This window comes from Triplophysa rosa, linkage group LG22 (genome assembly GCF_024868665.1).
Source record: "Triplophysa rosa linkage group LG22, Trosa_1v2, whole genome shotgun sequence".
Taxonomy (NCBI): domain Eukaryota; kingdom Metazoa; phylum Chordata; class Actinopteri; order Cypriniformes; family Nemacheilidae; genus Triplophysa; species Triplophysa rosa.
Genome location: NC_079911.1, coordinates 9,748,731 through 9,762,120, shown reverse-complemented (window position 1 = coordinate 9,762,120; position 13,390 = coordinate 9,748,731). Strand labels below are relative to the sequence as shown.

General features: G+C 37.8%; 1 protein-coding gene across 1 annotated transcript in view; it reads right to left on the bottom strand.

The window, feature by feature from the left end:
- Positions 1–10,736, bottom strand: part of kcnip1b (Kv channel interacting protein 1 b) — a 38,958-nt gene extending 28,222 nt beyond the window's left edge. Inside the window, exon 1 of the mRNA XM_057321320.1 lies at positions 9,960–10,736. Coding sequence (XP_057177303.1) covers positions 9,960–10,047 — 88 coding nt within the window. The 5' untranslated portion in view covers positions 10,048–10,736. The remainder of the gene's footprint in view (positions 1–9,959) is intronic.
- Positions 10,737–13,390: the final 2,654 nt, after the last annotated feature.

The window sequence follows — 13,390 nt, the reverse complement described above, 5'->3', positions numbered from 1 at the left end:
TCATGGAGTTTATAATTCAAGTTTTGACTGAATTGTCACATCCATAACACATGGAATTGCCCTTCCTATTTGTCAGTATGCAAGTTCTCTGGAACATTCCCAAAAAACTGATGTGATTACATGAAGCCAGGTTTTGTAGTATTTTTCATTATATTTAAATGATTCAGTCAATTCACTCAAGAGTTGCGCCCCTGCTATTCACTCAAATAGTAATGCTGATTATTTTTAAGAAAAACATTTATTAAATCAGAAAAACCTTAAACAACATCATCTTCACTACTAGTCTCTGGCTTTTAGACTGCACTTTAACAAGGAACATGGAAAGGACAAGAGATAGCGGAGTTTATGGACAGCTATAGGAGAGTTCCTCATTTATCTAATTCTTTTGTTCTGACAAGTACTGATTGCTGAAACACAGCCTCAAATATGTGCTCGCACAACATTCACTGTCCTTTCATCTGCCCATCTCTGTCATTTCCTTAATCCTTTATCTCAGCATCCCCATTTCCACCATCCCTTCTCATCTCTGTTAATGGTGTCAGAGAAAATAACTGGTGCAGAGGATCCAGGGGCTTGTTTTGGTTGTTCTGGCATACAGGAAGTAATCACAAATGAGATCCCTTTAAAATCTTAATTGTTTCTCCAAGATAGCAACGAGGTTAAATGAAAACCAAGCAGGCATTTATAAGACCTTTAAGACATGCTTTTCAATTGTTTTTCCTTCTACTCTGATCAATATTTTATCAAGTACGCACTTAAATGTCAGAAATGTCAACATGAACTCAAACATTTATCATTTAATTCTTCCAACACTGAACAAATCTTGCTGATGCTATTTACATTCATTACATAGCTTCATACTCTTACTGTACATCAATAAAGATCTAATTTCCATCCATTTTTATAGCTCTGAGGAATCTTACCATCTAAGTAACATCTGAGACATTTAAGTTGATACTTAAATGAAACAATCGACAATTTCATTGAGTCTCCTCAGCTATAAAAGAATAACCTCAGAGCAATCGAATTCTCCTCTGGGGAACTGAATTGCAGCTTTATCTTTATGCTGCACTCCTGACTGTATCAGTAACGAGTAAGAAAAAATAAATAAAAAGGAAATAACTGCATGCCAGCTTGACATTTTTTATCTCGAGGCTCGGCAGCTCATTACACAGTGTTTTCAAAGTTAATGTGTCACGCAGTCGACAGTAACAGCTGTACATCAGTGTGTGAGTTACAGCCCGGAGAAAATCATCAGCCTCCACATACAGTAGACCCACAGTTCACAGCGAGGTACTGCTTCAGACCTGCTGTCAACTAAAACACTATTTTGGTGGACTTTAGTACTGTAACTGTGTGCATGAGTTTGAGCTTTGTGAGTTCTTAACTGTGCTGCAAAAATCCATAGCATGATCGTGGTCATGTTCAATCAAGTCAAAATCTGGATATGTATTCACATCTAAAATCGATCTCTCAGGATTTCCACTGTTGTCATACTTTATACTGTTTTTCTGTGAAAAGCAAAATTTTGCCTTCTAGGCAATATGTTGAGTTTTCTGGGTACAGATCTGTTTCCTTAATATTCAATCATGTTCTCATAGCCGTTAATGCACACATGAGCATTAAATCATTTACTGTACACTCTTATAAATAAAGGTGCTTCAAAAGGTTCTTTGATGTCATAGAAGAACCTTTTTTGTCTAAATGGTTCCATAAAGAACCTTTAACATCCGAAGAACCTTTATGTTTCTCAAAAGGTTATTTGTAGTGAAAAAAGGTTCTTCAGATTATGAAAAGGTAAGAAAGAAATGGTTCTTTAAAGAACCTTTCACTGAATGGTTCTTTGAGGAACCAGAAATGGTACTTCTATGGCATAGCTGTGATGAACTTTTAAAGCACCTTTATTTTTAAGAGAGTAATGTATGTATCGGTGGTATTGCAATAGGCATATACTGCCCTCTTGTGGTTACTAATAACCCCCAAAACATGATGGATAGTTTCCCCAAACTGAAAATTCATTAATCATTTATTCACTCTCATTTCAGACCTGAATGACTTTCCTTTGCAGAACACAAAAGAAGATATTTTAAAGAATGTTGGTAACCAAACAACACTGACCCCCATTGACTTCAATTGTATGGACACAAAATCACTGAGGCATTTCTCAAAAGATCTACATTTGTGAATGACATAAGGGTGAATAAATTATCAATCTTTCTTTCTTTCTTTCTTTCTTTCTTTCTTTCTTTCTTTCTTTCTTTCTTTCTTTCTTTCTTTCTTTCTTTCTTTCTTTCTTTCTTTCTTTCTTTCTCACCACAATGACAACTATTATAAGAGACTGGTATGCGTCAACCACATAAAGAAATCCCTGAAAAACATCTCCTGAAAATAATAATGTAATCGTCCCACATCCCACGAGTGTCGTTGGCCTGTCTGTCAATCATTCTGCACCTCCGGTTTACATGTCATTTGGTTTTGTAGATGGGATGTGCTGTAACAGTTATCCATGCAGGCTGTCAAACAGGAACTTTTTGTAAAGGGGGCGTGTGACATTTAAGCAGCTGCTATTGAAACGAATTACAAAAATAATAGATTTTCTCTCTCTCTGTTTTACATATGGCCTTATGGGAGCTGTAATTAGTGTGTGCAGATGGAATTTGAGAGACAGCAGAAACACCAGAAGGGGGCAGCATTTCCCATATAACTGCATCTGGGTACAAACTGAGAGCGTCATCCTGTGCAGCAGCAAAGAAATGTTTTGCAAAGAAACTTTTATCAACAGCTGTGTTCATTGAAGCTGCAATGCCATCATCTCTGTTCTCTATTTCACATGTTATGAGTTTTCTGCATAATTCAAACATTGCTTAACATTGACTGCATGAACAGAGACCTCAGAAATCTCAGCAGTAAAGCATGTTTTTACAAAATTATTTCTTATACACAAAATCTGAATACAAATGGATAGCGGTAGCATCTCAGCAGATGAGTTTAAAAAACACACAAATGTTAAAAAAAACATTTAAATCAGATTCATATGTGGGAAGAACAATCAATATATACTGTATATTAGAGCTTTCCTTAAAATACCACATGCCACATTCATCTCCATGGAAACCAGCTTACTTCTGCACAACCTTAGAACAGACATGCAAACCGTCGACTTATCTTTTCTTAGAATCCTAAAACATAACACTGTGTCTAAATTAAAAGTGAAGCGGTGTTTTAATGTTATGCCATAGACATTAAATAATGTTTGTTCTGTTATGCTTGTACAACCAATGCACCTTGAATTGTTGCACAAATTGTGTTTTTATCAACATGAAATAACCAATTAGGCAATAAGATATAACCCTTACAAAAGAAAAATATATGGCAATATACTGGAAAATGTAATGTGATATAAGTAATACGTTTTTGTATATTGAACCAAAGTTCTTATATATTTTTAAATATGTAAAGCAGCAATGCTATTATTCAATATATTGTAATATATTAAAACATTATTCTACATATATTAAATAATGTATATATATATATACATATATTCACAGTTAATATGTAAGCATATATATTCTCTGCATAAGGATAGCCATGCTCTGGCAGGTGAAAAAGGTAACATAAAACTAAAACATTTGCCTTTGTTTCAGTAATGCAGTGCTCATAAACTCTTCAGTGAGCAAATCTGAGCTGACCATCTCAGTAAGGCTGGCTGGTATAAGCAGTGCAAGATCGACCCGTTGCAAAGTGCCATGCTTTGGGTCAACGAACATTTGACAGAAGAGAAACAGAGGTGAAAAAACAATGGACGAGAGAGCAGTGAAAGGAAAAGGGAGAGAGAGAGAATATAAAAATGTCACAAGAAAAAGCAGAAAGATGGATGGGGATGCTGCAGATAAAAATAAACTGCAGGAGGAAGTAGATTACGTAAATAGGGACGAGCAATTTAAAAATTAAAAGTGGAGACGTGCACTGTCAGCTTTGATCTGCTATTAAAAGGAAAGAGAGTGAGGGAGAGAAAAAGAGCAAAGGAAAGAGATAAGGTAAGATACCCTAGGTTAGAGTAACCTAGTATACGTTTGAAGCGATAGTTCACCAAAAATGAAAATCATTTATCCACTTTCAAGTTGTTTCAGACATGTACAAGTTTTTGTCGTTCTGCTAAACACAAAGGAAGATATTTGGAAGAATGTTTGTAACCAAACAATTCTGGGGCACTATTGACTAACATAGTGGGGAAAAAAGTGCTACTATGGTAGTTAATGGTGCCCCAGAACTGTTTTGTTTCCCACGTTCTTCAAAATATCTTCTTTTGTGTTGAACATAACAACAACTTTTATACAGGTTTGAAACAACTTGAGGGTGAGTAAATGATGACAGAATTTTTCAATTTTGGGTGAACTATCCCTTTAAATACATTCTGCATAGGAGAGAGAGCAATAACACAGCATGTCTCTGACAGATCCCTAACCTCAAGCATTCAACGTTGGCACATAATTTGTCCCACACTAGTGTCTGACCATTGACATCCAATACCTCAAACAGTTCAGTTTGGACAGGTGCACATATTGTTTTTAAATATTGCTTCGTAAACCATTCAAATTATTGCCTGATGGGCAGTTAAATGGGTGAAAATACATTGAAGGGTATTGAAAATATCTAGGCATCAAATTTGTGGACATACACTCTGTGCCAGCAAGCACCCATCCAGAGCACACCAGCATCGTGGCACCAAGCCGTGCATGGCCAGGCACCATTGGGCAAAGATAAATGTGTGTGTTCTGTTGTGCAAATAAAAAGGGTATAGGGGGCATTGAACAGAGAGAAAGACATCTCTAGAGAGAGCTCAGTCCAGGTGTTTCTAAACAAGCGCGTCCAAGTGTGTGCGAATGTGCGTGCGTTACCCTCCAGAAGCTTTGAATGCCCTCACGTGTGTTAACGCGCATGTGCGGCTGCTTTCTAAAACTCACTGAAACGGCAAAACACCTTAGGGACGTCGCAGTCTGGTGGACTCTGTGGACGATGCACATGCTGAACAGCTCTTTTATGACCTCTCTCAGTTCCAGCTTATCTCTCCATTCAAGTCAATTAAGTGCCGCTGTTAAGAACGTCCAGGGTAACTATGGAAACGTATAAACACTGATGCAGTGCATGTTCTCGGAAAAATAGAGGAAACTGTTCTGTGGTAGTCTGTCAGTTATGATTATAACCAAAATGATTTACTGAGGTGTTTAATATGAATGTTGTTTGAGCATCTAAACTAACTAAGAGCAATGAATGAACTTGGGCAAAAATACACAATAATCTATTATTAATTACAGTTATGCATCTAAGCACACATCACATTTCTAAGTATAATTTTTTTAAATATATTTTTTTGCGTTACTGTATAATTGGACTGCACTGCAAATGTTACATTAAAGCACATATGGTATTGCAAATGCAAGCACAAATGACATCGGATTTTTTCCCAGACATTTATACAAACATGCTAATTTAGGTTTCTTTTTTAAAAGGTCATAGTAAGGCAATTATATGAAGATTAATTGTTTTTCTCCCTTTCTTTTATATTCCTTTTCTCTCAGATGCAAATAAATATCTTTACGGGTTTCAAACGACATTGCTTGTGTTATTGCCGCAAGGTGTTATGAGCCTCGGGCGCGCACACGCACAGACACGCGCACTCACACACGCACACGCACGCACGCACGCACGCACGCACGCACGCACGCACGCACGCACACACACACACACACACACACACACACACACACACACACACACACACACACACACACACACACATGTTTGGTTTACTATCCCCGTGGGGACAGTCCATAGGCGTAATGTTTTTATACTGTACAAACTGTATATTCTATCCCCTATCCCTAACCCTATCCCTAAACCTAAAGATCATAGAACACTTTTTGCATTTTTAGATTTGTAAAAAATATTGTTCTGTACAATTTATTATCTTTTTTGCCCCTGGGGACCTCAATTTTGGTCCCCACGGTGACACGAGTCCCCATGTGTTGGTGTGTATTCAGGTTTAGGTCCCCACCGGGATATACAAACATGAACACACACACGCACGCACACACGCACACACACACACACACACACACACACACACACGCATGTCTGGTTTACTATCTCCGCACACACACACACACACACTTACACATTATCTACAGCTCAATGGGAACAAGAGGCAGAGGTGGTGGAGGAGGATGCAAACAGGCCTGAATAAATTTGGGATGTGCGAATATGTCACATAATGTTACATTTACATAAGATGATACAGAGAAACGCTTGGCACTTCCACAGCTGCCGCAGCCAAACCAGAACATAACCACAGAGAACGTGTTGGAATCAGAGAAGATTCGGGGAGAGAGATGGCTGAAATATCAGCAAGTGGCAGAAGAGAAAATGAAAAAGAGGCAGAAATGCAAAGGACGGGGAGAGTGGGAGGGGGTTAAATTGCATTGGCATTTTATACTGACAGACAGATGGTGGCTGACAAAAAAGCTAAAATCATGTGGAGAATCAAAACTTTTTTAAGTTACATATAGCAGCTTAGGTGAATCTGTAATAAGACTTGAACACATGCTAAAGTCACCATGAAATCAAACAGGAAAATTCTAAGTGTTTTACACAGTGTTGCAGTGATTTTTATAAATGATTTATCCATGCACACCATTTTTGTTGTATTAATTTGCACTTGTAATCTTTAATCAAAAACATTAAGCTCCTCCCTCCCTCTCAACAACAACTCTTCACCACATGACCTAAGCAACAAAAAAGAGCTACGACTATACTGACTGTCCAATTGCCAGGCATTTTCAGCCATCCCCTCCAGGCCCAACTTACAACAAACCAATCAAAAAGGGAAGGGCAAAATAAAGCCCCGCCCTACATTTGTTTCTAATTTCAGAAGCGTTTCACTAGGATATTCATCACGATACGGAAAAGAAGTCAATCGCAACTTCCGTTTCATGGTGACTTTAAGGTATTTGAAGTGATTCTGTTTGTTTACTAACTTACTTTAATTTAGAATTTTTTTTTAAATGTGTTAAATGTTTTAGTTTATCAAAATTTTAAATTCTGTCATTATTTACTCTTCAGTGAAACATTGGGGCTGACAGCTTCAGTGACATTGCACTTTTATTGCACCTTTTCTCACTCAATGAAAGTACATGGTGACTTTAACAATTTGCACACACAAACGCGCACGAACGCACGATTCATGAAAAAATTAAGTATATTGGTTTTGAACAGCAAAGCAGATTTTCATTTTTGGTTGAACTACCTTTAACACAACAGCTAGTTACTTGATAAACTACTAAGGTCACCTTTAATATAATGAGTCAGCAAGATGTGTTCAGAATCACTAACCTTTGTTGGGGGGCTTCTGTTTCCCACACTGAATGGGCGTACTGTTTGCTACAGTAAAATTTTGTAATAAAATCTTTTACAAGCCTCAGGCAATCTGTGAACATTGCATCAGCCCTTCAGACGTGATATAATTCCTAATAATCTACTGAAGGCAAATAAAATGGGAGATATTGTGCATTATAGATGCAGGGTTGTGACTACAATTACAGCCCTTATAGGAATATAGGATTTGGCCATTACTCACTCTTTCTCATGTCATTCAAAACTCATTTGACTTTTGTTCTTCTGTGGAACACAACAAAGCAAAAAATTGTGACAAGTCACTGTCAAAATACAAAAAAAAAAAAAAAAACACGGTGCTACTGTGAGCCTTTAGAGGACAAATGATGAAATTCCTAAAGCAGACTGAAAATCAGCTAGAGGTGAGATTTTCAGTTATTTGAATTTTATGATATTCCTCACACAAAGCCCTTGTGCCTTTAGAAAACGTTGTATGCCTTGAGAATCTAGTGCAATATATACAAGTCATATGATACTTCTATCATATATTACTAAGCTCATTAGCCACTTTCCATTTTTTGTACGGATGTTTATTCTGCAAAAGATCTCATTTTGTGTTCAAAGAAACTCCCATGATCTCTTTCCTGCACTTTTCCATTTGTTATACTTAACCTGGTACAAAATTCCAAGTGAGTCTGCATCAGTATTGATTCTGCCAATCGCAGAGCTCACAGATACTCTTGTATGCACCATGTCCACTCCTATCATGCAGAGGAGTGTGTTCATGTAGTTCTTCCTAAGAGGGAAAATTTGTGGCATGCCAACTTAAGTTGGAAGGATTGATCGACCTGGTGCTCTTTTAAAATGTCAAATGCTCTTTGTCCTTTCCCTAAAGGCTCATCATATTGGAAACTTAGCAAAAAATAGCAGCCTAGTCAAGTTTTTCCTCACGTATTCACACACACCCTGCACGGAACACTACCACCGTGCCATGTGCTGAGCTGACCTCGTCACTCACGTTTGGTAGCGGTAACAGCTTCTGATCTGGCATTTTCCAGCAACCATATTTCATCCTGAAAGGAGTAGTTCACCTTCAAAATGAAAATGCTGTCATCATTTACTCACCCTCTTGTCATTTCAAACCTATACGACTTTCTTTCTTCCGAGGAACACAAAAGAAGATATTTTGAAAAATGTTGTTAATAGCCACTTGAATTGGCTTCAATAGAAGTGTAGGCTGTGCTGTTCTGTTTCCAACATTTTTCAAAATATCTTCTTTTGTGTTCTGCAGAAGAAAGTCATACAGGTTTAAAATGGCAAGAGGGTGAGTAAATGAAGACAGATTTCATTTTGAAGGTGAACTACTCCTTGAAATGTGCTAGCATTTTTAGGTCAAAAACAAAGGTTACACGGACGCAAAATATGACAAAGCGGAGATAAATGGCGTACAGCACCCATTTGTCCTTGCGACCAGAGTAAAAAAACATAAATTGATGAATTCTGTTGTGTGGTGTATGTGTGTATAAATAGTTCATATTTAGAGCAGAGTGACAGGGAAGTGCAGCCAAACGGTCCAGCAAAGGGTCACCAATAACCCATTAGAAGTAAAGTGCAGCCATACAGAAGAACCATGATGGACATCTGGAGACTCTTTTTCTCTTCCTCCAAGACTCACTCGGTTGGCTGAGGAATGATTAGAAATTCACACTAATTCTCAACTCCTAACCCTAAGTGGAGTCTATTTAACCAGAGGACTTTGAGCATCAGCTCTTTGAAATATACACAAACATTTCTGCTTTCATGTTTCGTGGATGAAGCCCTTTAATCACTAAGTTCACTCTAATTCACAATTCTATTCTATTCGGGAAAAGACTTTGTATCTTCCTGCTCATATACTTACATTTATTTGCAGTGTAAAATATCCGCAAAGCTGTAGTATTTGTATAAATATGCAGATATAACATATACAGTATTGTATTTGAGTCGCAGCTTTAATACTCTGCTCTGATCTGGGAAGAGCGGTAGATTTTATACAGAGGCTCCAAATCCTCAATATCCACTTTAACAAATTAACCACCTGCTGCCCTGTGTATAGGAAGAGTGCCTATGAGTGAGGAAGATATAATGAAGGTGTCGGGAGATAGTGGGGTTCATAACAGTGCACAGTGAGGTTCCGGCTCTTCGAGCACGGTAACAGCAGATAAACAGACATTGCTTGATTTCAGCATCTCCACGGGCACGGTCGGCATGGAGACGAACCATGCAGTGCATTTTCTACTAACACGGTGCTATCATACCCAAGAAGTAAAACGAGATAAGGGAGATAAAAAGAGAACACAATAATAAAAAGAACAGACTGTCATGTGAAGAAAATTTAAAGAGGAAACTTTTCAACAAGATTGGAAAATGTGTGGTTATGAAAAAATCAAGGATTTTTCTATTAAAATAAAAGAGTAAGAAATTAGAAAAAAAAAACTCTCTTTGGTACTGCTTTTAAAATATTTGAATACATTTTTTTAAAACCAAAATGTTTCTATTTCTGTGCTTTTTTAATGCAGGTGTCTTACCTTTACTGAGGGTTCCCGAGACGAGTCTCTGAAGGGACTGCATAAGCTTTAGCACCCCCTGTCTGCAGCGGCTGGCACAGCCAGCCATGGTCAAAGAGAATCTGAGGAAAGGGGGTGCAGACTGCCCCTACAACAGCCTTAGCACAGCACAGACAGTATCTTCACCAATAAATCTCACAAATGAGAACTACGTTCCATACGAGCCTCCTTGCAATCTCCAGAACGCTTCTTAAGCCACTATTTGGCACATTCAGTCAGTTTCAAGTCCCAAATCCAAAAAGAGTCGAAAAAGTGTCCACTTTCACAGCACGATGCCCTTCATCCAAACACACATATACATATTTACACACAAAAGCACCTTTCTCCAACTCTCCCCCACACACACCCACAAAGTGCTTCAACCTGTATCGTCTTCTTGGTCTTGGTGGCAAGCGTTGGAAGTATAAAATAAGACTTGCAGAAATAGCCGACCGCTGCCACGTTAAAGTTGAAGGAGGAAAAGTTGGTGAGCGCTGCAGGCTCAAGGCTCGGAGAAAGACCGGATGAATTATTAAAAGGATGATAGGGACCCGCTGCTGTGCTACACAGACTAAGAAGTGCTTGTAGGAAGTTGAGTGTCCATGGAGACAAAAGAGTGTCTTTCCTTTTTTTCACGATTCTTCTCCTGGTTACGCCTCCGTGTCTCTGGAATGTGAGCGAGCCAAATGTGTTGTGTGGTGTTGTGGAAAGAAGTCGGTGGTCCACTGCGGTGTATCTGACTGCTCTGTGCTGCCGGACAGATCCCTGCAGCATAAAACAGGAGATACTACTGCACTCTCTCTCTCTCTCTCTTTCTCTCTCTCTCTCTCTCTCTCTTTCTCTCTCCTCCCACCTTCAGTTGTATCCACTCAGAGAGCCTTTCTTGTACACCTCACTTTCATGGTTTGCCATGGCCGAGCTTAAATATAGAAGGTCCCCTTTTACAACCCCCACACAGGGCTGTTTTTAGTCTTGCATTAGCGTGCGTTCGATTTGGAAAATTTTTTACGCTTTATAGAGTAATACAAAATTCTGGCTACAATCTGACCTTATTAGATTTCCTAATGTCTGCATAACTGCAACGTAAAATAAATGAAACTAAACAGATAATTTACTGCAAACGTGTAGTGAATATGCATCTATAGACCTCTTCGGATGATATAAAAATGCTTGTTTAACGTTGGTCCAGAACAACTTCCTGTTTCAGTTCTATAACACTACACAAACGGCTAAACAAAATCCAACCAACGGAATATTTATAATTGATTAAATATGTTAAACAAATATCTTTAAGATTGAATAATATGTGAGATTAAAAAATACTATAAATAAAAACTGAAACTGGAAGTGCTTCTGGACCAGTGTTTAAATCTTTTATAGTCGTCTATACCACAACAATCGCTAACAGCACATCAATTATAATGCAAACATTGCATTTAAACAGCGCGTTTTTACTAGATATAACCACTGCTAGCTAAAGTATACACAGGGCCCAACTGAATAGAAAAATCTCATTCCAATGTACATCTCATTCCACCAAATAACCTACAATTTAAAAAAACGACTCATATTAGCAAGTGTTGGATTAGCAGCACCTAACTTCCATTGATCGGTAACATTTTTTTCTGAGGGAAATAGAAAAACCGTAAGGCTTTTGACACTATACAAGTCTAGCGTGGCCTCTGCCTAACCCCTGTGTGTCTCTCACATCTATCTTGGCAACCCAAAATAGTCTGACCATTAAACAGGAAAGTGAGAAAGAAAGAGAGAAGAGGTAATGTGAAGTGACAGCTCTGAAAAATGGGAGGATGGTGCTGGAGGAATGAGGCAGATTAAGATTAAAGGAAATATGATGGAGAGATGTAGCGGAAAGAGATCAATATATGGAGTGATGCTTATCATGGAAAAATGTGGATGATGCACGGCTTCTTGGATTTACCTCATGAGAAAAAGAACATGGTAATCTCTCATGTGTCTCATTTGGAACTTGAAAGATCTCAATATTTTCCAAACTGTACAATGAACTCAAATCTCTCTCCAAAAACAATTTTAGAAGAAACAAATGTTAATGTATTAAAGGACTCGATTAATTGTCCCTTGGTCTGAAAAACAACCTACAAGCAATACAATTTTCTCAGAGCATAAAAGCTCAATTATTTTCAAATGGTGTTGTAAATGACACTGTAGAGTTATCATTAAAAACTCTTTTCTTTGCTTTATTACACTGCATCCACAGTTGTGGGAGATTTACAGAGGGTTACATTTCTTGGTGCACTAAACATCAATTACATATTATGTTTAGTAGGTCCCCAGAGCTGTGGCTTCTTATTATATAAGAAAGGCTAAAAAAAGACCATTTGTGTCCTGTGTTGCATATTGAAATATTTTTGTTCTGTGTGGGTGGAAGTGCAAAATGGATAGAGAGCAAACAAGAGAGGTTTGTGTTTATTGATTAGGCGATTTGTGCATCTTAAGTAATGAAATATGGGCCTGGTTTCACAGACACGGATTATCTTAAACCAGGACTATGCCTTAGTCGAATTAAGATATTTACAGGTATGTCGCTTTTAAAAAAATGCCTTAGAAGAATACATTAATGGTGTGCATCTTGAGACAAAACAATGGCACTAACATATTTTAAGATATTTCTGGGCAAGTTATATTCAGTTAAGACAAGTCAAACATTCATTTTAGGCTGGGACTAGCCTTAAGCCTTGTCTGTGAAACCGGGCCATGAAGTATGAGAAGCAATCAATCTGGGTTTCAGTGCTCTCAGTTTCCTTTTTAATTTTGTATCTGTGCTTAAATATAAAAGTGAACCTTAAATGATGCCAGTATGACAGTATGTTTGAACATGCTGTGCACAAATAGTAAAAGAAGAATTACTATAATGATATAAATTGTATGAATGTGATAAATGCGTTTGTGAGTGTTGTGTGTTTGAAGGTACCACTGCATGGCTAAGGATGGACTGAAAGGAGCTCACCTACTGTAATCAGTTCAGAACAGCTGCAGTAAGGTTCAGTCCTACAGAGATGCTACAGTTACGCCCCCCCCCACCCCCGTATCTGTATTCTGCTGGATGCATCTGTGCCTGTGATGCATTAAATCTAACTGCATTTTGAAGTGGAACAATTTACATGTCCCACAAAACTGTATTATTTATGTTTGTGACTATGTGTTCCTGGATGACTGAGCATTTGTTCATGCATACTTATGTGGATAATGTGAATGTTTCAATAAATCTATAGTGGCTGCTACAGAGAGTAGCCTTCTTAATATGTTTTTTGTTATATATAACATGAGATATTAATATGAGCTCTCTAACTCATTATTTATGTGGAATATTACTATATCAGCCAGGTAGAATATCAGGCAAAATTTATTAGAAATTTTAAATTATCAGTAAAAAC